At 52.5% G+C, this 27,229-nt stretch overlaps 1 protein-coding gene and 1 long non-coding RNA gene across 5 annotated transcripts; one reads left to right on the top strand and one right to left on the bottom strand.

The window, feature by feature from the left end:
* Positions 1-5,796: 5,796 nt before the first annotated feature.
* Positions 5,797-10,117, bottom strand: LOC109490883. Of its 2 annotated transcripts, XR_004627165.1 has the most exons (3): positions 9,625-10,117; positions 9,133-9,237; positions 5,797-6,293 (listed from the first exon to the last, which is right to left on the bottom strand). It is a non-coding gene; the product is annotated as an uncharacterized LOC109490883 (long non-coding RNA). The 2 variants fall into 2 exon arrangements; XR_004627164.1 differs by lacking the exon at positions 9,625-10,117 and having other exon boundaries at positions 9,133-9,269.
* A 37-nt stretch (positions 10,118-10,154) lies between these two features.
* ATG16L2 (autophagy related 16 like 2) lies at positions 10,155-26,875 on the top strand. 3 transcript variants are annotated; one of them, XM_019807893.2, is made up of 18 exons: positions 10,158-10,342; positions 12,188-12,287; positions 13,100-13,202; positions 16,586-16,659; positions 16,904-17,155; positions 17,291-17,356; positions 17,662-17,775; positions 18,747-18,809; positions 19,368-19,476; positions 19,815-19,920; positions 20,578-20,648; positions 20,935-21,006; positions 21,122-21,242; positions 21,575-21,680; positions 22,351-22,500; positions 22,736-22,783; positions 22,927-23,028; positions 23,353-26,874. In XM_019807893.2, exons 1-18 carry the CDS (start codon positions 10,225-10,227, stop codon positions 23,438-23,440), a joined length of 1,863 nt encoding a protein of 620 aa, XP_019663452.2. In that variant the 5' UTR covers positions 10,158-10,224; the 3' UTR covers positions 23,441-26,874. The 3 variants fall into 3 exon arrangements, with proteins under 3 accessions (XP_034522289.1, XP_034522288.1, XP_019663452.2); XM_034666398.1 differs by lacking the exon at positions 22,351-22,500 and having other exon boundaries at positions 10,155-10,342; positions 23,353-26,875; XM_034666397.1 differs by lacking the exon at positions 18,747-18,809 and having other exon boundaries at positions 10,156-10,342; positions 23,353-26,875.
* Positions 26,876-27,229: the final 354 nt, after the last annotated feature.

Below are 27,229 nucleotides of genomic sequence, written 5' to 3'. Positions count from 1 at the left end.
TAGAAACTGGGTCTGAATTACTCTGTCCCTTGCCCCTGACCCTTCAATAAAGGTGGGGCCCCAATGAGCAGGCTGCAGAGGCGATCCCAACTGTCTTCTCAACTGTCTCCTCCTTCTCCTCTTCCCTATGGTCCCCTCCCTTGAAGCCTTTCCAGTTGGTGTCTCCACCCCTTCCAGTCCCCAGTCCCTTCTAGGGCCTTGGGAATTTCACAGCCACCTGCCTTTGTGGAGCCTGATGGCTTTCTCCTTGGGCCAGCTGTGCTGAGGGGAACATGTGGCCTGTCTGCTGCCAGGAAGGAAGGCGAGGACTGTGGAAGCTTCTGTAGGGCTGTGCCTGGTTTCTTCTTGAACACATCTGAAACCAAACATACTTAACATCTTGAGGATTTCACCTCCTTGTGAAGGACCTTAAGGCCACTTCCTCCCACTCCACTTCTGCCATATCTCATCTACCAAAGAAGGTTGTATTCCTCTCATTCACATAACTCTCACCTGACTTCTTAGAACATACAAAGGGGTCACCTTCTCCTTTCCTGCCCATTTCAAAGCATTGCTCACACTGAATGATGCCCAAATCACAACCCTGGAAGTATGATCACCTTTGAACCTGGTCCTTTAACCTTTGCTAGAGCACAGAAGGGACAGCATCATGCCCCAAAGGATCACTGCGCAGTCCTGTCACAGTATTTTGAAGTAGCCCTCTAAATACTTAACTTTAGGGATGCCTGGGTGGCTCAGTGGGTAAAGCGTCTGCCTTTGGCTTAGGTCATGATCCCAGGGCCCTGGGATGGAGCCCCGCATCGGGCTCCTTGCTCAGCAGGAAGCCTGCTTCTCCCTCTGCAGGCCCGCAACCCCCTGCTTATTTTCTGTCTCTGTCTCTAATAGATAAATAAAAACTTTAAAAAAAAAATTTAACTTTAAGAAAAATCCCTTGGCTATACTTTTAAGGTTTTTAAGAATATGTGTATAGTCACCAACTTAAAAAACAAACAAAAATTCAAACAGCATACTTGAAGAATATAATACTCAAACTCTTAGTGCTTCCTTATGGTTTCTAACAGGATTTATCATTATTGTTACTATTATTGGGGTTTTTTTTGGAAAGGGTTAGGAGGGTCTTTTATTTTTACCTTGAAATAAAGAAGTGATGTTTTTAAATTAAAAAAAAAAGCCCAAATCACTACACACTTGGTGAGTTTAGCGTCAGTTCCTGTCTCCCCAACTCTGCTTTCCCTGTGAAGCAATAGTCATCGGTGTGTGCATGTGGTGTGTAGGGAAGGTCAGGGGCCCCAGAACCCCATTGGCTATAGATGAACTCACTTCTTTCAAACCCTGAGTGTTTTGACCATTTCACACTTCTAAGCCATTGATTTTTTAGTTCTGTTTTTAAAAAAATTTTTTAAGTTTATTTATTTATTTTTTTAGTAATCCCTACACCTAACTTGGGGCTCGAACTCACTACCTTGAGATTAAGAGTCACATGCTCCCCTGATTGAGCCAGCCAGGTGCCCCTAATTTTTAGTTCTTTATTATCTAATTTATAATCTTTAGTGAGCCATTGGTTATAGATATAAACAACTATTTAAAGAGAAGCATAAAAATAAACCATAGGGGTACCTGGCTGGCTCAGTTGTGGAGTGTGTGACTCTTTTTTTTTTTTTTTTTTTTTAAATTTATTTCTTNCGACAGAGATAGAGACAGCCAGTGAGAGAGGGAACACAAGTAGGGGGAGTGGGAGAGGAAGAAGCAGGCTCACAGCGGAGGAGCCTGATGTGGGGCTCGATCCCATAACACCAGGATCACGCCCTGAGCTGAAGGCAGACGCTTAACCGCTGTGCCACCCAGATGCCCCTGGAGTGTGTGACTCTTGACCTCAGGTTTGTAAGTCTGAAACCCAAGTTGGGTACAGAGATTACTTAAAAATAAACTCTTTAAAAAATAAATTAAAACCTGTACATTTGCCTCAAGATGATTATTACCAAATTCTTGCATTTATCCAATCAAAATTCATACATGGTACATCCAGATGTCACTAAATTGCAAAGCCACATCTAGAAAAAATAAAGACATGATGATCATATCCCATTTAACTTTCCATGTACCAAGAATAAAGCCAACCCACTCCCAAGGTGTCATTTGTGAAAACTGCTTGCAAACAGCAGTCTGAACTTTTTCTGTCATTTAGAAACAAAACCTAAACGTTAGAATAAAAAAAATAAACCCATTGGATTGTAAGAAGCATTATGAAGTCTTTCAGACATATATTTCCAATGTTAGGAAAGACCTACCTAGCTCCTTCTTTGGATTGCATTGAACTCCATCTTGTGGATGTATCATGATGCATATAACCATTCAGCCTGTCATACACTGGAGCGCAGTTGCTCGCTCCAAGGGGGTGTGTGTGTGTGTGTGTGTGTTATATGGCCCAGGTGCTCTCCCAAGAGGTTAGAGGGAGAGGAATGATGGCTCCCTCTGGAGGAATGATGGCTCCATTTTCCCACACCTTCACCAACTCTGAATATTAATTTCTTTTTTTTAAGGTTTATTTATTTATTTATTTTTTGAGAGAGAGAGAGTTGGGGGAGGAGCAGAGGGAGAGAATTTTCAAGCAGACTCTCTGCTGAGCACAGAGCCGACCATGGGGCTTGATTTCATGAACCTGAGACCATGACCTGAGCCAAAACCAAGAGTGTGATGCTTAACTGACTGAGCCACCAGGTGCTCTGAGTTTTAGTTCTTTTTATATTCTGGATACTTAACCCTTATCAGATATATATTTGCAAATATTTTCTCCTATTCTGTAGGATCTTCTCATTTTCTTGATAGTCTCCTTTTATGCACAAAAGTTCTTAATTATGATGATGTCCAATCTATGTTTTCCTTTGTTGCCTGTGCTTTTGGTATCCTATCCATGAAATCATACTCATGAAGATTTCTCCCAATGCTTCCTCAAAGAGTTTTGTAGTTTTAGCTCTTAAGTTTAGATCTTTGATTCACTTTGAATTAATTTTTATACGTGGTGTGAGGTAAGGGTCCAAATTTATTCTTTTGCGTATGGAAATCCAGTTGTTCCAATACCATTTGTTCAAGAAACAATTCTTTCCCCCATTGAATGAATTTGGCATCCTCGTCAAAAATCAATTGGCCATGGGGTGTCTGGGTGGCTCAGTTGGTTAAGCATGCCTTCAGCTCAGGTCATGATCCCAGGGTCCTGGGATCAAGCCCCATGTCAGTCTTCCTGTTTAGCCCGGGGCTGCTTCTCCCTCTGCCCCTTTCTCCCACTTGTGCTCTCTATCTCAAATAAATAAATAAAATCTTTTTAAAAATCCACTGGTCTTAGATATATGGGTTTATTTCCGGATCTCAAATCTATTCTAGTGGTTTTTATGTCTATCCTTTGCCAGTACCACACTGTTTTAACTATTGTAGCTTTGTAGTACATTTTGAATTGTGAAGTCCTACAACTTTGTCCTTTTTCAAGATTGTTTTGGCTGTTCAGGATGCCTTGCAATTCTATATGAACTTGAGGACTGGCATTTCCAGTTCTGCAAGAAAATCTCTTGGAATTTTGATAGGGCATGGTGTCTTTTTTTTTTTTAAGATTTTATTTATGTATTTGTTAGAGGGAGAGAAATAGAGAGTGAGCACAAGCAGGGGGAGTGGCAGGCAGAGGGAGAAACAGGCTCCCCCCTGAGCAAGGAGCCCAACACGGGACTTGATCTTAGGACCCTGGGATTATGACCTGAGCCAAAGGCAGACGCTTAACCGACTGAGCCACCCAGGTGTCCCAGGGCATGGTGTCTTTTATTGTGCAGAAATTTTACATTTGATATGGTTAAATTATCTACCTTTTCTGTTACAATTTTTTGGTTTTGTGTGTTGTTTAGGAAAGTCTCCCTACCCCAAGGTTATAGATGAATTACCCTAATTGTTTCTAATATTTTTTATCATTTTTATGTGTATAAGTCATAATGTAATATAATCTATTTGGAATTTACTGTTTTTGCATATGGTGTGAAGTAAGGACTCTAACTGTATATTTTTCTCTAACTGGATAAATAATTGTCCTTACATAAATTATTCAATAGACCCCTCTTTTCACTTATTTTAAATTCCACCTTCATCATATATTAAATTCCTACAGGGGAGGATCTATTTCTGGTCTCTATTCTGTTATTAATCTTGCCTATTTCTGAACCAACAGCACACCATTTTTATTATAATAGTCTTTCCCTATACTTAAATATTTTTTCCTCAGGTATTCTTTTTTGAGATGAGTGTCAGAGACAACTTGTCAAGTTCTATAAAAGATATGCTATTGGGATTTCAGTTGGAAAATAATGAATTCATTTTTTGTGTAAATTATATTTTTATTTTTAGTCTTCCCAACACCAAACATTTTATGTATTTTCTTTCACTCAGTTATCCTTTTATGTCCTTCAGTTAATTTAATTGATCACATTAAGATACATTAAGGATATAATTGATACAAACATTCAAATTAAATTTGGTTGTTCATTTGCAACTTGTAAATTTTTTTTTAAAGATTTATTTTTATTTTAGAGAGAGAGAGAGAGCAGGGGCAGGAGAGGGAGAGGGGAAGCAGACTCCCCTTTGAGTGTGGAGCCCAACACAGGGCTTGACCTCATCACCCTGAGATCAGAACCCTGAGATCATGACCCTGAGATCATGACCAAGCCAAAATCATGAGTTGGACACTTAACTGACTGAGCCACCCAAGTGCCCCTGCAGCTTGTAACATTTTTCTTGGGTATATTCCTACGTATATTAGTTTTTGCTGCGGTTGTGAATTACTTCATTTTTATTACATTCCTAAATGGACATTACTGAGTTATATAATGACTGAGTAGATATATTCCAAATATTACTTATAGAAATTTTCCTACAGGTCCATTAACACACTTAAAAAGAGATCTATGTATAAGGCTGTATGCCGTAACATAGTAAGGGCAAATAATGGGAAGTAGCCTAAATGTTTATCAATATGGGACTGATTAAATAAATTGTAGTACATTCACATAATGAGATGCTTTGCAGTCTTAAAAGGAATGAGGTAGATCTAAATATTCTGATATGGAAAGTTCTCTAGGGGCACCTGGGTGGCTCAGTCATTAAGTGTCTGACTCTTGATTTTAGCTCAGGTCATGATCTCAGGATCATGTGATCGAGCCCCGTGTTGGGTTCTATGCTGGGTGTGGAGCCTGCTTAAGATTCTCTTTATCCCTCTAACCCTCTCCCCAACTCTCTTTCTCTCAAAAAAAAAACAAAAAAAACAAAAAAACAAAGTTCTCTACATGTTGAAAATGTATTGTTATATAAAGAAGCAACGTGTGGAACTGTGTTTTGTATTTTTGTATATGCATAAATATTTCTTAAAGGATACCTACTAGTTAATGGTGATACTTCTAGAGAAGAAGACTGGGAAATTGGTGTGTGTCAACAACAATGATGTATTCATACAAATTTTTCTCTTCCGGGGGACATGGGAAGACTGTATTTCCCAACCGTTCTAGTAGATGTGATCTCATCACTAAGAGTGTAGGCAGAAGATTGTGGCACTTCAGGTCCAAGGTAATTAAGTGTCAGTGTGAAAGCTTTCCACTCCCCCTACCCCAACCCCCATCTAAGCAGCTGGGATCAAAGAACTTTGATATGATAGAGATGCTGGGTAGAAGCAGCTGGGATCTGAGTCACTGCTGGAGGAGAAGAGCACACCGATATGGTCTACCCACACTGGGATGTGAGTGAGAAATAAACCTTTGTGCGTTAAGCCACTAAGATTTGAAGGTTTATTTGGTGCCAAATATAATGAATTAAAGATGGCCAGAGATTTTTTTGACACTTCTTTCACTGAAAGCTGGATCTATGGCCCCTGTCCTTGAATCTGGGCTGGACCGTGATTGCTTTGGACAACAGAATGCAGAGCAAGTGATGTTGGGCTAGTTTCTGGGCTCAAGCCATACAGGACTAGCAGCTCACTGCCTGCTGGAATGCTCCTTTGGGGATGTTTCCTTTCAGAATCTAGCCACCATGCTCCAAGAAACCAAATGGAGGGGCTACATGTAGGCACTCAGGTTTTCAGCTCTAATCAGCCTTCCAGCCAACAGCCAGCATCTCCTGCCAGCTAAACAAGTCAGCCATAATTAGCAACTAGTCCCACTGAGTCTTCAGGTGACTCCATTCTGGCTTGTGACTGCAGCCACATGAGCCTCGAAGTGAGAATCATCTAGCTGAGCTCAGCCAACGTGACTGTTCGCGCAGAATCATGAGAGCTGTTAAGAAATAGATGTATTAAGTAATGGAGAAACAAAAGACCACAGAACAGCCTATCCCAACCTGACCAATATGATGGTGTGTGGCAAAAAGTCTCACCCTTGTACTATTTAAATTTTTGGCTATGTGCATGTGATTTATTTTTCAGTTAGATAAAGCTACAATTTGGTTTTTTATTTTTTAGTAATTATTATTATTATTTTAAAATATATTTTATTTATTTATTTATTTATTTGTCAGAGAGAGAGAGAACACAAGGCGGGGAGTGGCAGGCAGAGGGAGAAGCAGGCTCCCCGAAGAGCAAGGAGCCTGGATGCAGGACTCGATCCCAGCACCCCGGGATCATGACTTGCACCAAAAGCATACGCTTAACCAACCAAGCCACCCAGGTGTCCCTTACTATTATTTTTTAAGTAGGCTCCGTGCCCAGGGTGGAGCCCAATGCGGAGCTTGAACTCACAATCCTGAGATCAAGATCTGAGTTGAGATCAAGAGTCAGACGCTTAACCGACTGAGGCACCAGGCACCCAATATAACTACAAGTTTGAATTCACAGCTTCTAAGCCCTGGGCCATTAGAACTGGTTTTGTATGGTTTTGATACCACAGCAACAGCAATATTTACTGATCGCCTCAGTTGGTGCCAGGTACTGTTCTAGGGCTGAAGACAGTGCCGGGATCAAAGCTGACTTGGTCCTGGCTCTCCCGAATCTTCCAGTCAGGTTGGAAAGGCAGATCGAAAACAACTGAACAAGCACAGAAAAATGATCCTCCCTGGGAGTGAGAAGTGCTCTGAGAGGAAGAACAATTAGATGATGTTGTGGACATTGACGGGAATAGACGCTATTTCAGATTGGATGAACAGGGAAGATTTTCTGAAAAAAGGGGTTGTGTCAGCCCTTAAAAGATCTGAAGGAAGAGCATCAGAAATAGAGAATATCCAAGGCAAATATCCAATGTGGGAGTGAGTTAGGCAGTTATTCAGTGTTGCGAATAAGGCTTTGTTCACAGGGTAGAAAGATGTAAAGTCAGAGATGTGAGCAGGACCTTGCAGGCCATGATAAAGGATCTGAAATTTGCTTTGAATATGCTGGATGGAATATGCCGGAAAACCTTTTGGAGGGTTTTAAATTACAGTGACATGAGCTGATTAAGGTTTTTAAATAGTCACTCTAGCTGCTGGGAGATGCCTAACCTGGATGTGAGTTTTAAACTACAGTTGACCCCTGAACAACATGGGGGTTAAGTGCACCAACCCCTGCACAGTAAAAAATCCATATATCATTTTTCACTCCCCTAAAACTTAACTACTAATAGTCTACTGTTGACCAGTCGATTAACACATACCTTGTATATTATATGTATTATATACTGAATTCCAATAATAGAGTAAGAGAAAAGAAAATGTTATTAAGAAAATAATAAGGAAGAGAATATATATTTACAGTGATGTGGGGCCACGAGCAGATGGTCAAGAAAGAATTTTTGAGATGTTTTTGGTACAAAAAGGTGCTTTTATTATAGCACAGGGACAGGACCTGTGGGCGGAAAGAGCTGCACTTGTGTTTGTGGGGAGTGACTGATTAAACACATTTTAGTTAGTGGGGGTTAGAGCATAAGTGTCTGAGGAATTTAGAAGCAAGGCCTTCCAGGGCCTTGAGCGGCTAGCTGCTGCTAAGGTAAGGTTATTTACCACTGTCTAGTAAAACATTAGTCTTGAGACCCTTCAGATGTGTGTCAGTGGGCCATATGCTTGGAAGGTAGTTGCTAACATATATCTTTGGGGGGTGTTCATGGCTATCGGGGGAAATAACACTAACAAGAGCAAAGCTACAGTGGTAAAACATTAGAGTCCTCGAGGGGAGCTATAGGAGTGTTACAATCTGTATGTCTCAGGAATTGGGCCTGGAGACTCCAAGGGAGGTCCGAGTAGCCAAGCCACAATAAAGCCCGGCCTTTGTTTCTTTTTCTCCCATCATACAGTACCATATTTATTGAAAAAAATCCACACAAAAGTGGATCTGCGCAGTTCAAACCCCTGTTGTTCAAGGGCCGGCTACATATTCTAAAGTGCATTAGGTCTCTAAAGTATGATTTAGTCACTTTTTATATATATTGGTCATCGAATCATGTTTTCCTTACATGAAGATAAATGAAACAGCATGTTAAATGTGAAAAATAGGAGTGTGTTGCTTTTACTATGAATGTTATCTAAGATTTTAAGTGAACTTCATAACACAATCTCTCATATTCTTAAGATAGAAGATAAATATTTTTAGTCAAAATCAATCGCTTCTTCATCATATTATTTAAAAACGACAAATTATTTCAAATTTCCTAAGAGCGATTTAAAAAAGGGTTATGAACCCCTCACCCCAAAACAACTCCTCACTTGAGAGAAATATCATCTATTCACTGTCACCAACTGGCTCTGGGTCTCCATGGTACACGGAGTCTCCTGGGCATGTAGGAGATGGTTACTACCTACACCCACTCCTTCAACAGACAGGCTAGGCTTGGAATGCGGCTCAGGTCAAAGGCCTTCACTCAGTGAAGGGGCAGGGACGTTTTCCTGGAGGACGTGACCCATGAGTAGGAGTCGGTGGGACTAGAGGGGAAGGTGTACCAAAGGAGCTGGTGCAAAGGAAATGTGGGGCACTGAGCTCAGTTCAGGGTGGTTTCGAAGCATAGCAGGGGTACATCATCCGGGGGTGTCGCTTGAGACCCGTCCCACCATGCGCATCTCAAAAGACCTGTCACGTCCAGGGCCTGTGTGGCTCCCCAATAGCGCCCGATTTCTCTCCGTTTCCGGGGGATAGACAGCCCCGCATTCACTCACCGAGAGCAGGGTGAGGCCGGGTCCAGCGAATCCCTCCTTTCATTCTTCATAGCAGCCGTGCCTGCAGAGCTCTGGCCGGGGGTCTTGCTGGAGACAGTTTATCACCTGCAACCCGTGACTCACCGTCAAGCGCACCTGCACGAGATGTGGCTACTCCTCCAGAGGCCGCCCCACGAGAAGGAACGGATGAGCCCCGAGACCCGACACGGGGCTGCCGGCCACGTTAGCCACCCACTCCTGTGCAACCTCAGGCCAGCCGCTTCTGCCTTCTGGGCCCGGGATTTGCCGGATGAAACCGGCTGCCTCCCTTCACTCTCAGGGACCTCCATTTTCTGCGAAGAACTGAGCCCCTAAACCCCGCTCTCCACGGGCGCTCTTCTGCCTCCTGTCCTTCCACGAGATTCTGTCCCCTGGCAGTTTCTATGTCCTCAACCCTCTGCACCTGTTCTTCCCGCTGCCCGCAATCGTCCTCTCCTCCTGGCCAGCACCTACCTACGGCAGCCCTCGCGTTCCAGCTCAAACGCCGTCACCTCCGAAAGCAGCGCCTCTTCCCTTCAGTCCCCTCCTCCTCGCCGCTTCACCTCGCCGTCACGCTGCGTGTGCCTCGTGTCTGTGTCGCCCCCCCGCGCAGATCTTGAGCGCCTCCAGGGCAGGGTCCGGGTGTGAGGGGTCTCTGGGTCCCTAGCTCGGAGCGCGACCTGAGCGGAGGGACCGTGGGCGACGTCGGTTACCTGCGAACTGGGGCTCGGCGCCGAGAGGTTAAGGGCCGGGACCGGGAGGCCGGCGTGAGAGCGCGCCCACAGGCGTGGGGGAGGCCGCCCCGGAGATCGCGACCTCCATCCGGCTCGCTGCGGCGCCCAGCAATAGGAGCCCCGACGCAGGCGAGGACTTTTGGTGCGGTCCGGGTGGTGTAGCCCCTGGGGGCGGCTTCCCAGCACGTTTGCGCGGCTTTCTCCCCAGACGAAAGCTCTTAGTACGGTCCGGGGAGTCCCCGCCGCGGCCGCCCCCTGACGTCACGGAGTCCCCCGAGGCCCCGCCCCGGTCGCGCCTCCTTCCGCGGGAGCGGCGCGCGGTGCGGGCGGGAGAGCGGCTATGGCGGGGCCCGGCGCCCCCGGCGTGCCTGTCGCCCGCTGGAAACGCCACATAGTGCGGCAGCTTCGGCAGCGGGACCGCACGCAAAAGGCGCTCTTCCTGGAGCTGGTGCCGGCCTGTGAGTGCGCCGCGGGGGCCTCGCAAGATGGCAGTGGAGGGGACGGGGCTCCGGGCGCGGGGAGAGAGCTGTCTGGCTCCTCGGGTGGTGACCCGCGTGCAGAAAAGCCTTCTCGCCTCCGAATCCTTGGGCCTCCTGGCCCCTCTGTTACGCCCCACCTCTGCCTAGCCAGCATTCCTGCCCTTTCCAGTCCAGCCTCTGCTTAGAGTCCCTTCCAGGACGGAGCTCCCTCCCGGTGCTCCTGCCCTCCTCGCCCGTCAGGGCCCATCTCTCCCGCTCTGGGTTTCCTGGGCACGGGATTGTTAGCTAGTGTTGGTTTTTTAGGGTCTCTTATGCTTCCCCCTCCTGAGGCTGTTCCCAGGGTACAACCTAGTCAATCCATTTGGTCCCTGTGACCCAGTGAAAGAACTCTCAGAGTAGCTGCTTCTAAACCGCTAGGGAGAAAGCTCAGACTCTCAGCTTTGCCAGTGGTAAGTGATCCTGGCTCAGGTTTTTGGAGCACCTCTGTGCTTGGGCAACCCCAGCCTGAGGGAGAAACGGGGCTCCAGGCTGCTGGCTGAGCCCAAGTCATACTCACGTGTTTGGGGTGGGGTCTGGTCAGGCGTGGGTATGGCAGTTCAAGCCCGGGTGAACAGGTGTGCATCTGTGTAAGTGCCTCTGGTCATTCGAGGTTGCACGTGGTGGTGGGGGGATCACAACCACTATCCCCCCAGCTCCATCACTGGTCCTAATTTTGACTGTTGCTTAACTATCTCCCCCCCCATCCCCCAAACTGAATTTGCAGCTCTTGTCCTGGGCCATTTCCCTGCAACCCTCCAGGCTGCTGGTACCCTCCCTCAGGGATGTGAGGCCAGCCTCCTGCTTCCAGGCAACCTCACTTTTCCACTGCTCTGGGAACATTCAAGTTGAGGGAGAAGTCACCCATGTCCCCCAAGAGCTGCAGTCTGTGGGACTGGAGAGACCCAGAGGGCTGAGATCAGACATAATGAAGCTCCCGGCTTCTCTGTGGCCTTGGGTGGCTTGTATCCCTAAGCCTCATTTTTCACCCATAAATTGGGCAAAATGGCGTCTTCTTTAGATTTGCTGGGGTGGGGGCAGTGCAGTGCCCTGGGGGCTGAGTGGGGTTTTGTGTGAGAACTAGGCTAGTGACCTCAGTTGAGTTGACAGGCAGGGGACTGGGTGAAGAGAAGGAGCTGAGGAGCTAGGCCTGGGCTTACCACCCCCACCCTACCCTGGAACTGGTGAGAAAAGAGGAAGTGAGTGTGGTGGGGGTGGAGGGAGATATTCCAGGGTCTGTAGCAAAAACTACCAAATTCAAGGAGGTCTGCTGGATAGTTGCTCAAAGACTTTCTCTTCTGGCTTGGGGGACCCTTACACCAACCCTGGGTAAGAGAGGATTGTTTTTTAGAGTAGAAAGTTAGAGCCCCTGGAGGGGAAGTAATTTGCCAAAGGCTGGTGGAGCTGAGTTTATTTCATCATTCTTTGGGGCAAAGACTTGCTCTGGGGCAAGGCTGAATCAATCCCCGGCCCCTTCCCTCAGGACCCACAGTGGTCAGTGAGGCCAGCCATCTACTTCCCCTGCAGTGGTTGTCTTTCTCTGTCCCCTGGAGAGGAGGTTTCCCGGGAGGGCCTGTGGGCAGGTGCTGTGAGGAGGCTGTGCCAGGGCTGAAGGTCTTGGTGGAGCCCACAGGCACCACCCTCAGGCAAAGGGCAGAGCCCAGCCTGACAGTAGCTCTGCCATTCTGCAGCCCTGGGCTCCTGCAACCCTCCCAGCCAGAGAGGTATGCCTGGAGTCCGCTGGAAAGTGTTTGTCTCTGCCCCAGGCTTACCCTCTTGTACCCCTAGATAATCATCTCCTAGAGAAGGCTGAGTTGCTGGCCCGGATCTCAGAGAAGCTGCAGCCAGAGCCAAATGATGTCACTCCTGCGACCCTCCAGGGCCCCTGGTGAGTGTATGAGTGTTCCCCGTTACAATGGGCTGCCTATGCCTGGGCCCTGCCCTCACTGCCTATGCCGGCTTCATTTTCTCCCTGGCATCTCATTGGCCCTTAAATGCTACCCAGGGGAGGGAGGAGGTGGGCTCTTGAAACTTCCTCCAAGCCAGCTGTTTAGAATGTCCTTTCTCCACCTTTCTCGGTCCATCTTTGCATTTTGTATCATCTCTTCCCTTCCCACCCCCACACTCCTGCCTTTTCCCCTCCTCTTTTTTTGTCTCCCTGATCCTTACCTGAGGCCTACAGAAAGGGTCTTGCTACATATTCCAAAGGGGAAGTGTAGATGAGAACCAGGAATAGGTTGGGCCTCAGAGTTGGGAGGTGGTGCTTTTTTTCTTTCTTAAATAAAGATTAATTTGACAGAGAGCGCGTGCATACACACACACACACACACACACACACACACACACACGCGCGCGCACGGGGAGTGGCAGGCAGAGGGAGAGGGAGGAGCAGGGAGCCCAATGTGGGGCTCAATTCCAGGACCCTGGGGTCATGAGGAGCCGAAGGCAGATGCTCAACTGACAGCCGCCCAGGCTCCCCTGGGGGGGCTACTTAAGGAGGGTCCTCGCTAGTGAACCCCAGGCCTGGGGAAATCCCGGAGCAGAAGAGTCGTGGGCAGTTCCAGTTTCTGGAGACTTGCTCTTTCCTCTACTGGCTTCTGGCTTCCACCTTACTTAGGAGAAAGTTCATGGTTTTGGTTTCAGGCTTTCTGTGTTCACCCTGTGGCGGAACCAATGAACACTGTTCTTACTGGTTGGCAGGGAGGAGGAATCGGGGCCTGACTCAGACCAAGTCCTGTCACCAACCACTCTGAGGGTGAAGTGGCAAGAGGAGGAGGAGAGGGTCCGGCGGGACTGCGGTGAGGTAGGCTGGGCAGGGGTCTGAGAGAGAATGGCGTGGGGCCAGAATCCAGGACCCCAGGGGCCAGGGGATGTGGTCCGAGGGATCCGGCAAGTGAGAGACATTCCCCCAGTCCAGTGCCAGAGTGCTCTCTGGCTTGGTTCTGGCAGCCCAGGAGGAGGTGGTCTCCAACAGCAGCTAGAGGAGGTGAGGTGAGAGCTCGGAGAGGAGGATGAGGTGCCCAAGGCCCCCTTCCGGCTGGTCCCGCCCGCTGTGTTCACAGCCTGCCTCCCCAGCCCTGGGGCCTAGCACTGGCTGACGCACAGCGCACACTTGCAGACTACAGGGAGCCGGCCCCCTCCACGGCAGGTGCGCCACCTCTGCCTGACACCGCTGCCCCCGCCCCGCCGTATCTCTTGGCTGCAGTTTCAACACAGTGTCCTGCTTTTCTTCTCTTTTCTGTAGCGGTTGCTTCTGACTTCCTTCTCTGGTTCCTTTCCTCCTCCCTTTAAATGTGGGTGTTCCTTGGAGCTTGGGTGGGTTCGCAGACTCCTGTGCCTCAAGGGCCTGTCTCCGGCCTAGCCATCTCTCCTGAGTTCCGCACTCTTCGGTCAGCTGGGGTTCTTGGACAACTCATCTAAAATCAGATTCCCCGTCTCCCCCACAGTATATGGCCAGCATCACATGGAGAGGTGACTCCTGCAGGTGTTGGCCTAAGCATTATTTCAGCTAATCCTCTACAACTCTAGAGCAGGAAACTGAGGCTTAGAGAAGTGGAGCCAGGATTTTTCCATTCATTCTTTCAACAAAGATTTATTGACAATTGTCATGTCCAAGGCACAAGATAAGAACGAGACCCAGCCCCATGGAGCTTGCAGTCCAGTGGAGGAGACTGATAGGCCATAAACACATGCCTAGTTACAGCATGCCACCTTACCTGCCCAACGAGTGTGCGAATGGGGCTATGGACCCAGAGAGAGCCTCTCCCTCAGAGCCCTTGTTGTAGTTGCCACTTGACATTTGAGGCACTTTCTGGGCTGTGAGATCCCCAAGGCCTGGGATGCCCTTGCTTTGCTTCCACTTATCCCTGGGGTCTGTCTCCACAGTCCATGCTAATGGATATTCGTAGACTAAATGATGGATGAGGAAGACCCCCCACCCCAGCTGGCAACCAGGGGGCACCTCTGGTCCCTCTCAGCCCTTCACCCTGAGCTAGCAGTCATCAGCTCCTGGATCCTGCCTCCAAATTCATCCACTCTCTGTTGGCCTGGCCCAAGTTACCCTCCTCTCTTCCTGGATGACTCCTCCCTTGGCACTCCCATCCATTCTCCATAGAGCACTCACAATGAGAGAGAGATATATATGTATGTATGTATACACACTCACACTCACACACACACACACACACACACACATAATTTAAAGTAGCCTCCATGCCCAATGTGGGGCTTGAACTCAAGACCCTGAGATTGAGAGTCCCATGCTCTATCAATTGAGCCCCCAGAGTGATATAATTTAATAACAAAAAGATCTCCCTTCAAAAAAGACAATACAGACGTACATGCATGTGAACATTTCAAGAGAACAGAAGCCCATCAACTAAAGAAGTGAAGGCCCCTTCACCCTTTCCCCCATTGTCAGTTTGGGATACATCTTCCAGAGCCCTTTAGCCTTCCCAATGGAGTTCTCCAGCCTCCTGTTGCACTTCCTGCCACTCTCCCTGTCTCTGAACTCACAGTCCCCTTTGTCTGGGACACTTCCACAAACCCCTTGCCCTCAGCACTTCCTCCCTGGCACTTCCTCAGACACACACCAGTCAGTTCCCACTGGATAAGTCAGGGGATGGGGAGTGGCTTTTTCTTTAATTCTTAGTACTGTTTCACATATCGCAACAAGCATGTATCATTACTATTATTTTTTATTTTACATCATTATAGATCACAGGAAGTTGCAAAGACTGGCTACTTCTTATGTGCACACAGGAAACTGATCAGGAAACATATCGGTGTGAGACGTACATATATTTGTCACGTTGTTCCCCTGTGTAGGTTTGTGGGACCGGCAATATACAGCACGATTTCATCACCACAAAGATCTCCCTCTTGCTACCCTTTTTGGCCACAACTCACCCCTCTCCCCCAACCATCCCTACCCCTGCAACCGCTCATCTGTTTTCCATCACTATTATTTGGATTTTGAAAAGCCTCCCCAAATATTGAATAACAGAATATCAATGAAAGTAAATGACAGGCAAGGAAGCAGAAGTGGAGGTCAGACTGCTCAGCGGTGGAAGGACCGACAGACGTTAGGAGTTGGGCCAGCTGCAGGCGCAGGAACGCGCGCAGGGAGATGGGTCAGTGCAGCTGTGAAGCACTGGCCTCACTCCTCAATCCGTCCGGCACCAGCCCGTGGGAGAAAGAACACAGGGACATGTTAGCGACCAGAGCCCCAACCCTGGTTATTTCCTCGTGCTCCTCTCGTCACACTGGTGGGAACTCTTTTGCCTGAGGTCTGTCTCTTCCACTGACCCCTCAGCTCTAAACAGTGGGACTTGACCTTCCTCTCGTGGCTTCCCCAGCTCTTGGTTGAAGGATTGCTGAAAGAGGCAGGGGCCTGATGAGGTGACCCTCACCACCACTCCTGGGCTGGGGGCAGCTCCAGTATTCAGCGTGGCCTCTATGCTCCCGGAGCCCATTCTTCTTCTTGCCCCGTGCCTCTGCTTAGGGCTCCTGGTTGTTCTCTGGATCTACGCTTGGGTAGGCCAGGGTTAGAGAAGCAGGGAACAGAGCCCACATCCCTTGAACCTTTCCTGTAGGCCTGTCCTGTAGTTGAAGCATCCTGTTAAGTGGCCGGCCAATTAGCTGTGTAACTTTGTCAAGACACTTAAGCTCTCTGTGCCACTGTCTTCGTCTGTAAAATCGGGGAAATGGCAGAACCTACCTCATGCTGTTGTTAAGGTGATTAAAAGTCAGTATGTGTGTAGCGCTCAGAACAGGGCATGACACACATGTGCTATGTAAACGTCTGCTATTATCTGAAATATTACTCCTTCTAATAATTCTACATTACCCTGTGAAGTAAGTACTATCATTCCCACTTCACAGGTGAGGAAACAGCAGGTTCCCAGAGGCTAAATGACTACCCCGGGGTCACAGAAAATAAGTGGCACTGCCAGGACTGAAACTCAGGTGTTAGACTCCAGAGACTAAGGCCCTTCCACCGGTCCACAAAAAGAGCAGGGCGTTCCTGGGCAGGACCTAGACCCGTCTGAACGTCTGCTTTCTGTTCAGGAAAAGGGTGGGTGGGTGGAGTACAGACTCTGTTCCAGCAGGCCGGGGAGGGGCAGGAGGCGCGGTGGGAGCCCTACGGAGGCGCCCCCGCCCACCTTCTGGCCCCTGGCCCCCCAGATGGCCTACCAGGCGGTGGAGCAGAGCGCTGCGCTGGGCGCCTTGGAGTCGACGCTGGAGGAACAGCAAAGCAGGTGAGGCGCGGGCCAGTGCGGGGGGGGGGGAGGGACGCCCATCTCCGGGTGGCTCGGGCCATCTCTGCCGGGGAAGGGGGAACCGGGTGCTCCTGCGTGTCTCCAGCATGGCCCGAGAGCTCTCCCCACGCCGCTGGTTGGAGACTTGGCTTAGGCACCCGCCCGAGCGCGTGGAAGGGGCAAGTCTGTCCCACGTCTGAGACCGGCTCCCGCCGGGCGGTGACGCAGAGTCCCCCTCCTGTAGGCTGGCGGCTCTGGGGGGTCGCGTGGCGGAGCTGCAGGAAGCGCGGGCGCAGCAGACGCGGCAAGTGGACGCACAGCGGGCGCTGAACGTAGCGCAGCGGGCGGCCTACGAGGCGCTGCGCGCGCGCGCCAGGCTCCTGGAGGCGGCCCTGCGCGGGCTGGAGGAGGAGGCGCGCGACCTGCTGGAGCGGCTCGTGCAGCGCAAGGCGTGCGCTGCCGCCGAGCGCAACCTGCGCCTCGAGCGCCAGGAGAAGTGAGCGCACTCGGCCCCGCCCCTCGGAGACGCGAGCGCCGCGCCCCTGGGGGGGAGGGCACGATCCGCGCTTCACCTCCGCGTCCCAAGTAGCGTCGGGCCGGTCCGGCACTCTGGATGCTTCTCTACCCCCAGGGCCAAGCAGGAGCGGATGTCCTTGGAGCTAAAGAAGGCTGCCAAGCGGACAGTGAGCATCAGCGAGTAAGCGTGGGGATGCGCCCAGCCCCGCCCGCCGAGCCTCCCCCGCTCGGTGTGCCCCGCGTGCTGTCGGGCGCCCTTTTCTCTGGCCTCTGCCTACAATTCTACCCCGCCCCACCTGTCCGCACGAGGCCCCCGGGTACACTGAGCCCACAGGACACGTGCAGACTCGAGTGGTGGTAGGACCCGGCACCCCTACCCTCCACCCGTGCGCCCACGCCCACACAGACCCCTCTTCACTGTGCGGTGCTCTGGAGGCAGGGAGGGGCTGGTTTCTTGAGCTTCCCGAGTTTCACTCCCTCTCCCAGGAGCCCAAACACCATAGCCGACGGGATCAGAGAGGAGACCGAGGCTCTGGCCCTGACTGCTGAGCCCCTATCCCTGAAGAGTGAGGCTGGTGAGAAGTGGAAGAGGCCCTTCAGGTGAGGACCATCCCAGAGCTCTGAGCTGGGCCACACCGTAGAGCCTTCCTCTAGGGCCTTGGGCCCAGCTCTTGGGCCGAGAGGAGTTTGGGGAGAGGCAGCAGTACAGCTCAGACCTCCCAGGCAGGTCTGGTCTCCAGTGTCAAGGCCTCTTTCTCTTCTTCTCAGGACCAGAGCTCTGGGGGCGGGGTGTCAGGCTGGTGAAAGGGTGTCATCAGGAGGGAACTGTGGGCAAGGCCCAGGACTCACCTGTCACAGGCGTGTGTGTGTGTGAATATGTGAGCAGGTATAAACGTGAGCTCTCACACGCTTCTGCAGCGGATGGATTGGGGCTTCAGTCCTTGAGGGCCCCTCCCCTCAGGCTCCCCCATTCATCGCCATTTATCTGTCACTGAAGCAGTCCCCCACCCCCTGCTCCATTCACCAACTTGAAGGCTTCTCTTTCAGCCCTTCCTTGCAGGTCACTGGTGTCCAGGCCTGGGGGCAGTGAAAGAACTTTGGGAAGGGCATGAGATACTGGTCCCCAAAGTCCCTGGCAGCCCTGGTGGGCCAGGTCATCCCAGGACACATGCTCTTCTGGGCTTTTTTGAGGTCACTCAGCAGGCCTAGGTTTTACTTCCCTCCATCCCCCAGCCTTGTGCTAGTCCAGCCTGAGGGCACCTTCACCCTTTCCCCCATATGCCCCAGCTCAGCCTCCCCAGAACTTTTGCTGGGGGGCACTTGGGTGGCGAGGCAGTTCTTACTGTCATGGTGGAAACTGTGGGAGACTTTATTGCCAAATCCCTCCCTGCCTCCACCTTCCTGGGACTGCTGTGGGTCGTCCTGCTCTCCTGCTCTTGGAGGAGTCAAGTTCTTGGCCCAGCTCACAGGCCTGTGAGCCTCAGGGTCCCCAGCAGGTGTAGGGATGGATGGCTGCTGCCTGCACACTCACTGGCCAGTCCCCTAGCACATCTCTCTTAATTCTACCCCAGATCTGCCTCTGCCACCTCCTTGACGCTCTCCCGCTGTGTGGATGTGGTGAAGGAGCTTCTGGAGTAAGTGTGTGGGTGCACCCACATGTATGTGAAGGGTTTCGGCCCCTTGGAGGCCCGTGTCAGGCTTCTGGAGTCCAGGCTTGGTCCGTGTATGTCTCGATCTGTCCTTCCGTGTGTTGCCCAGCTGTCTGTCTGAATCTCTGCTGCCTCTCCCAGACCTCCTTTCCCTCGTTTCCAGGCCTGCCTGGCTATCCTCCACGCTCTGTCCCTCATCCATGGTCCTCACAGGGGACGAAGATCTCCAACCTGAGCCTGGATAGGGACTACCACTCAGTGGGGAAATAGGCTCAGATGTGTCAGGACTTGTTCAGGGTCCCAGAGCCAAGTGGCAGCAAGGCTAGGACTGAAACCCCAGCCCAAGGTTGCTCCCATCCACCAACTCTCCCCTGCCTCTGTGCTCCTCCCACCTTCACACTGACCCCTGGGGTCAGAGGCTGGGCTGGGAACGAGCTCGCTGCTCCTCTGGGCACGTGCTGCTTGTCTGCTTTCTATTGTTGCCGCCTCAGGAGCATGAGACTCCTGTGTCAAATGCCTTCCTAACACCTGCCTCCCACCCAGTTTCAAGAAGAGGAGAGGCCACTCCATCGGGGGAGCTCCTGAGCTGCGGTACCAGAGCATCCCTGTGTGTGTGGCTGCCCAGCCTCCTAGCCAGGTTCAGGATGTGCTGGTAAGGGAGGGGCTGCCGCATTCATGGGGCGCTGATACGGGGAGCGTGAGCCCCAGGGTGGTCCAGGGAGGCCAGGGAAGCGACGCTGGGCCCCTCCGCTAGGGCACAGGTTGTCTTTCCCAGCCAGTGGTAGAAGCCTCTTGGCACTTAGTAATGGGGGATGGCCTGGAGAAGGGGGTCAGGAGGCCAGGCAGGGGGCTATGGGAAGTGGAGCGGGAGGCTGCTGCAGGGCTGATGGGACCTGATGTGTGTGGGGTGCGTGTGAGAGAGCCTGTGAGTGTGCGCAGAGGGGTGCGTGTGGGGAGGACCAGAGGCCCCAACCTCCCTTTTTCCCATAGGACGCCCACCTCTCCGAGGTCAATGCTGTTTGTTTTGGCCCCAATAGCAGCCTCCTGGCCACCGGAGGGGCTGACCGCCTCATCCACCTCTGGAATGTTGTGGGAGGTGAGGGTTTCTCCTCTGTGGGCCAGCCTAGTGCTTTCTCTCCAGAGCCCACCCTCAGCTTGCTCCTTGTTGGGCAAAGGTCTTAGATCAGTTTGTGTTTCTTCACATGTCACATTTTGTGGGCCGTGGCCAGATGACCCCTTGGCAGGAGTTCTGGGCTGAGCCTCCCACCGGCTGGGATCTAGGTCTGCAGGATGGGGAGGGCCCAGGTCAGATGGTCCCTGTTAGGGGAAGTGGGGGTCCCTTCTCATTAGATCCTGCAGGGATAGGCCCTTGAGAAACAGGTCCCTGGGGTCCACCAGGTGACCTCCTCTTCTGGTATCCCTTGAGCTCTCAGAATTCAGGAGCTGAGTGTGGACTATCTACCCTGTGCTTGGAGAGGCGGGTGTGCTGGGGAGTCAGTCATTTCCTGGAGGCTTCCTCGAGAAAGTGTTGGCCCTGGCTTGCTGGGTGACCTAGGGACTGTCCCTTCTCTCTGGTCCTGGCGCCCTGTGAGATGATCCGCTGCCCCCTGGAGCCCCCTGCTGGCAGTTTGGGAAGGTGCAGGCTCCAGGCCCCCCGAATTCTTTCCTCCAGCTTGGGGGGGACTGATCTCAGCTCTTCCTTTTCATGAGGTTAGTGACTTCATTTCACCTGTCTTTTTCCCGGTCCCTCCAGGTCGTCTGGAGGCCAACCAAACCCTTGAAGGAGCTGCTGGCAGCATCACCAGTGTGGACTTCGACCCTTCGGTGAGGGGACTTAAACTCAGTGACATGTGATGCCCCTGTTGTGTCCCTCCCACCCTCCAGTCTCCACACTGGGCAGGTGGGGGCTCTGAGACATAAGGGAACATCATGGATGTCCTAGACTCTGTCCCTCTGGCTGCTACACAGATCTTCCCTGGGCCTGGATGCTCTGCCTGCCTGGATGATTGGGGCTCTAAGGCAGCCCCTGCCCCAGCTGTCTGGCCTGAGGGACGTTGCTCCTGTCTGGGCCCAGGCTCAGGGCCTTTCCCTTCCCCTTCCATCTCTCCAGGGCTCACAGGTATTAGCAGCTACTTACAATCAGGCCGCCCAGCTCTGGAAGGTGGGAGAGGTACAGTCCAAGGTAAGGTCTGACTGAGGAGGCAGCCCTGGGGGTCAGTGGTCATGCCTTGGGCCCTGAAGGGGGTGTTATGGAGTCTCGGCCACGGCCTTGATCCATACCTGGGATGGCGGGGCAGGAAACACTGTCTGGACACACAGACAAGGTGACGGCTGCCAAATTCAAGCTAACAAGGCACCAGGCGGTGACTGGAAGCCGAGACCGGACAGTGAAGGAGTGGGACCTCGGCCGCGCCTACTGTGAGGCCCAGTCCCTACCTCCCCCTCCCTACCTGTTGGCACCCCCAAGCCAGGTCAAGAATACCTCAGCCTGTTCTCTGGGAATGGCTCTAAGCTTCACAGGCATTTGGGGTGAAACCTCCCGAGGCCTCCCTTCTCTACCCCTCATCGGTGCTTTCTGCCTGGTGTCTTGGTGACTTCGGGCTTTGGGCTGGGAAGCAGGCAACCTGGGTTCTAGTTTGGAGAGGATACTTACCCCTCTGGGGCTTCTGGACCTCAGCTTCTCCGTATGTCCAGTGGGATGGTTTCCACAACCTTTTTCTGAGGCTAGGGCTCTGCTCCTTGGTCCCCAGGCTCCAGGACCATCAATGTCCTTTCCTACTGTAATGATGTGGTGTGTGGGGACCATGTCATCATTAGTGGCCACAATGACCAGAAGATCCGGTTCTGGGACAGCAGGTGACAGGCATGGGCTGTGGGTGGTGGAGGCACGGGGAGAGGCTTCCCGTGTTCTCGTTCCTTTCTCTGGCTATGGAGCCATGGAGGCACCTCATGGAGTGTGGCTGTGGTGGCCTCTCTGTGCTCGGTGTGGCCCTGTGAAGGCTCCGCTGCCTCTGGGGACCTGTGGTACTGTTTTAGTGGCTCTTGGTCCAGCTGCTGGACTCGGCCTGGGCCTTGCCAACCAAAATGGAGGAGCCCCCTTTTCTACGTAGTTCCCACTTGTTAATCAAAGGAAACAGCAGATTTAGTTGTGTTTTCAGTCTAGAGCCCCGCACTGGGCTTGGATGATTCGTGAAAGCCAGTGCCAGGCCTGTCTGCAGCGCCTCCTTCCAGGCGTGCGGGGCTGTTGTTGGAAGCCCATTGCTCGCTCTCACATGGTTAATGGCAACTCTCACTGTTTTTTGTCAAGCACTTATTTTAGTGACCCAGGGGTTTCGAGGCCTCAGCTTCTAGTCAGAGGCTGGCTCAGTTTCTGTGGCAGGGGCTGGCTGTAGTGGGCGAGAGATTAGTCCGCGTCAGTCCTGGCCCCGGTGATCTGAGACCTGGGGGCACCTTTTGACTTCGGTAACCTGTCAGGAGTGGCCTCGGTGGCCTGTTCCTCATCCCTGCCTCTGTCTCTGCTCCTCAGGGTCCCCTGCTGCACCCAGGTCATCCCTGTGCAGGGCCGGGTCACCTCCCTGAACCTCAGCCACGACCAGCTGCATCTGCTCAGCTGTTCCCGAGATGACACGCTCAAGGTCATTGACCTTCGTGTCAGCAACATCCGCCAGGTGTTCAGGTGCCTGCCTTGTGCCCGCTGACACTGTGGCTTTGGCCGGGGCAGCTGGGTCTCTCGTCCCTTGTTAAGGGCCCTTTGGGGCCTGTCAGTAGGGGACCCATCCTGGAGGCCCTTCTGGACCAGGGCCTGCTGAGGTGCCCCAAGCGTGACGGAGAGAGGGAGCTCTTGAAGCTCCTGGCTGAGGGCAGGGACCGTCGGCCGCATTCATTCTGACCCCGATTCTGTCTGTCCTCAGGGCTGATGGCTTCAGGTGCGGTTCCGACTGGACCAAAGCCGTGTTCAGGTGTGTCTGTGAGAGCACGTGCCTCTGCCTGAGTGTGCCGCACCTGGCCGTGTATGTCCGTGTCTGCGTGTCTGCGTCTCTGTCTGCATGTGTGTGTCCTCACCTCTGATTGTCTCCTGCTTGCTCTGCTGTGGCCCCTGCAGCCCGGATAGAAGCTATGCGCTGGCAGGTTCCTGGGACGGAGCCCTTTACATCTGGAATGTAGACACCGGGAAGCTGGAGGGTAGTCTGCGGGGACCCCACTGGTGAGCATGGCCCTTCCTGCCCACCCCTCCCCCCACCCCGGCCCCAGTGCTGCTCAGCCAGTTCCAGGTTCTGACATGCTTGGGACCCTGGAGCCCCCAGCTCTTGTCCCCACACCTTTAACCCCCCCTCCACCCCCCCAAGCCCTTCTTAGTTCACAAGGTGCTTTCCCGTGTGTGTGGACAGCTCTGTGAGCCCATTTTACAGGTGAGGCAGCAGGCTCAGAGGGAGCCTCAAACTGCCCGGCTCCAGTAACCAGGGGCAGAACCCAGGCTGCAGGCCTGGCTTCTGATGCCTCCCTGAAGCCTGTCCCTTCCTCTCCTCAGCACTGCCGTCAACGCCGTGGCCTGGTGCCCCTCGGGGAGCCATGTGGTGAGCGCGGAGCAGGCCAGGAAGGCTGTGCTCTGGCACTAGTGCCATGCCGAAGCCCAAAGCCAGAGGACAGCTTCCCACTGCTCACAGGCCTCCAGAGCAAGTGGGGGTGGGCGTGGGGTGGGAGGTGGGGGTGGCCTTGGGGCATTTCATGCGGAATAAGGCCTGGCAGGACCTGGCCTGTCTGTTGAAAAAAAAAGTGTGTGTGTGTGTGTGTGTGTGGGGGGGAATTACACTATTTTTTGGGTGGTTTTTTTTTTTTTAATCTCTGATTTCTCACTTTCTTTGACAAAACTTTAAAAAAAAATTGCATCTAAACTGGTGTCTGCTTGCCTCTTTGCAGCATTCAGGTAGCAGAGGCCTTTGGGCTGGTGGTTCGACGACACCCAGGCTTGGCCCCCTTCCTCCTTCTGCACAGAGCTGGGGCAGAGCCAGTCTGGCCTCAGTGCTGTTTGCGTCTGAGGAGACAGCACGAAGAAAGGCTCACAGGCAGCAAAGGGCAGTGGCTCTTGGGGCCATGGGAATTTCACCCTTGGTCCAAGCTGGTCCAGAGGCCAACACCTTGGGCCCTCCTATGTCAGGCACCCAGGGTAGACTGAGGCTGTGGAGGGGCGTTGGGAGTTCCAAGGAAGGGAGCACAGGAAGCAGCCCAGAGGGGCTCTGATGGAGAGGGTCCTAACAAACCAGAGAGTGATGTCAAGTACTTAGTACACCAGGCCTGCCTAAGATGGGGGCACGTTCTTGCTCCAGAGGTAGGGCCCAGAACGGGTGGGGAACAGCCTGTGTGGGTCTGTGTGTTGGGGAGGGCAGCCGTGGGCTGGGCCTGGGTTGGGGCTTCACTTATGCAGGCACCACAGGCCTGTGGAGTACAAGGCAGACCCAGCGGGGCAGAGCCTGGGCACCCCACTTCCCTTGTCAACCTTGGGCACGGAGGAGTCATCAGCAGGACAGCCATCGCCAGTCACAAGACAGCAGAAGGGCCTTCTGTCCCCGAGTGACGGGACCTTACTGTGGAGCGCTGCTCATCTGAGATTCAAAGCCTTCACTCTAGAATTCTCAGTTTCCTTCTTTATCACCTTACAAAGTCTCCCTTGGGGCTCACTGCCATTTCCAGGGTTTGGAAGCCGTTCCCAGGATGAGCGGTAGGTTGCTGAGAGCCTGAACTCTGCGGCCAGGCTGTGTTTGAGTCGCAGCCCACTATTTAGTAGCTGGGTGATTTTAAGCAGGTTCCTTAACGGCTTTGTGCCTTAGTTTACCCCCTGTGAAAGGGGCAAATAATAGTACTCACCGCAGAGGATGCCTGCGTGGCACAATCCATTAGGTTTCCACTGGGGTCGTGATCTTGGGGTTCTGAGATGGAGCCCCGTGTCAGGCTCCGCGCTCAGCAGTCTGCCTGAGATTCATTCCCCCTCTCGCTGCCCCTCTCCCCCACTTCCCATTCACGCTTTCTCCCTCTCCCTCTCTTAAAAAAAAGAAAAATAGTGGTCACCTCAGAATTTATTGTACGGACTCCGCGTGTTAGTATCTGTGCAGCTCCTGGCACGTGCCAAAGGCCGCATGTTGATTAAACAGCCAGGCCACACTCTGCTCACTCTCCCATCACCACTGCTTTTGGCCCCGCTATCTCCTGAGCTCTAGGTGACATACCCAGCTGCCTCCTGGACATCATCTCCCCGACGTAAGTGTCTCTTCCCCTCGTGCCCCACATCCTCCCGCACCAGGGGCCGGAGACATTGTGTCTAACTTTAAACTCGCTGCAACGCCGGCCCCTCTTGCCCTGGCCAGAGTGACTTTCTAAGGTATCATGGTCACAGATACAACCCTTTGAAGTTCCCAGGCTGCCTGCAGAGAAGCTTCTTGGCATTAAATCCAAAGCCCTCAGGAGTGAGCCCGCTGACCTCAGCTGCATTTTTATTTCCTTGCTACTCTGAATGTTTCGCACGTTGATTTTCTCTCTGCCCAGAATGTTCTTCCCTCCCAGCCCCCAACTCAAATTTGTCCTTCGGGATCCTCTCACTGAGAGCCTTTCCTCACTTACCAGGCTGGCTAGGGACCTCCTCTCCCCTTGTGTTCCTCTTTGTGTCTCCTTCCCTCCATTTTCAGTCGGGGAGCTCTTGGAAGAGGGCAGGATGGGAACAGAGTAATTCCCGGGATTAGGCCCGGCCCAGAGAGCGCCTCGGGAAATGTCTGTTAAATGGCTGACTCAGCAAGTCTAACAGCTGAAGATGCTAGGAGTCCAGTACTTTCCAGCCTGAGCCCCGGAGGCCCAGCCCTCTTGTCCTGGCTCCCAGTGGCCACCAGGAGTCACCAGCTGCTTAGCGTCTGCTGAGCCAGTCTCCAGTCTCCTGGGATTCACGCCTGGAGGCCGGGTGCTTCAGGAGCCACGATTACCAAGCGAAGTGCTTCGGGGTCCGGCACAGTGCCCTGCACTTTTCCTGCAGCGTGGCTGGGAGGTAGTTTCTCTTTCGTAGGTGATGGAATTGACGCTCAGATTAAGTATTGTGAGATCACACAGCCGGCACAGCTGGATTGTGTCTATTACACTTGCGGTTTTTGTTGTTTTTGGTTTTTTTAAGTTTGATTTGACAGTTTTTTAAAAATAATTTTTATTTTGTTATATTAGTCACCATACAGCACATCAACAAAATAACGTTTTGAGAATCTGGGCCCCCGATTATGCAGGGCTGCAGGCCGTCCTCCCGACCCTTCGTCCCCAAGTGGTACATGCCCTGCCCTCACCGCTGGGGGATTCTAGCTCTGTCTTTCCTAAATCGCTCCCTGCAGCCTCTCTGTTTTCCATTCTGGGCTCTGGCTGCCTAGGATTATGGTCAGTGTCCCCTGAAGTGCGGGACAAGCAGGGCCACGAGCGTGAGGTGAACTAGATCCTGGGGGGGCTGTTAGCGGCTACACCTCTCGGGGCAGGAACCTCACAGGACTGCAGTGAAGGCTGCTTAGATAATCCAGAAAAGGCGTTCAGAAATGTCGGACTCAGCTCCAGGGACAGCAAGCCCTCTGCTCCCGTAAACCTTCCCTTCCTTGTGGGGCCAATCTGACAGCACCCCTTGGGGTGCATTTGCTTCACCTCAGCACATGCATACCTCACTTTACTTGGAAGGACTGCTTCCTGGGGGAGCAAGTCTGGAAGGGCCAGCGACAGGCCAAAGCGTTCCAGGGAAGTGTGGGTGCGGAGGAAGAGGGGCTGGCAAAGATTGAGCAGGGGAGGAGCTCCGGAAAGCCAGCTGGGGAGGCTGCCCCTCCATCGAGCCTTTGAAGTTCCCTTTAGAGGGGGGAGGATAGAGCCCTGGGGCTAAAAACCCCGTCAGTATCCTCTGCCTTTCACCTTCCAGGTTTTCAGTCCTCAGGTACTCGGGCTGCCTGAGTTCAGGTCTCTAATGTCAAAACGAGAATGGCCTTTCCCTTGGTGTGCACGTGGGCTGAAGCCCAGAGAGGGGCCAGGGTCTTGTGCAGTGTCACCCAGCAGAGCTGGGATAAGAACACAGGACTCCCTCTTTTCTGAAAACTGCCCTCAGTTTCTGCAGAGAGGGGCTGGCCTGGTCTGGACACCCAGTTCTAGGTTCTGCTCCCAGTGGTCTTCCTGAGAGACCTTGGGCAAATCACAGTGTCTTCTTGGGGCGGGGGGGTTCCTCACCTGTGAGACTTTCAGCCGCACAGCTCTGGGGCCCAGGTGACACAGCTCTTCCCTGGGGCTGTTCTCCAGGCCTGAGTACTGCCTCCTCTGTCTGCCCTGCCCATTCAGGCCCTAGTGAGCCTGAGAGTGACAGGGAGAAATGACAGAAGCCCTTGTTCTGGGCTCTTGCTGCCCCTTGGTCT

This window comes from Ailuropoda melanoleuca, chromosome 8, assembly GCF_002007445.2.
Source record: "Ailuropoda melanoleuca isolate Jingjing chromosome 8, ASM200744v2, whole genome shotgun sequence".
In the NCBI taxonomy this organism is placed as follows: domain Eukaryota; kingdom Metazoa; phylum Chordata; class Mammalia; order Carnivora; family Ursidae; genus Ailuropoda; species Ailuropoda melanoleuca.
The sequence above is the reverse complement of the archived record's forward strand: the minus strand, read 5'-3'. Positions and strand labels throughout refer to the sequence as shown.

Excerpts from the sequence above, each read along its gene's own strand:
- ATG16L2 (XM_019807893.2), top strand. The coding sequence starts at position 10,225 with ATGGCGGGGCCCGGCGCCCCCGGCGTGCCTGTCGCCCGCTGGAAACGC. Across the intron at positions 17,156-17,290 it reads CGCCTCGAGCGCCAGGAGAA|GGCCAAGCAGGAGCGGATGT; the intron begins GTGAGCGCACTC and ends CTCTACCCCCAG. Across the intron at positions 21,007-21,121 it reads TGGGAGAGGTACAGTCCAAG|GAAACACTGTCTGGACACAC; the intron begins GTAAGGTCTGAC and ends ATGGCGGGGCAG.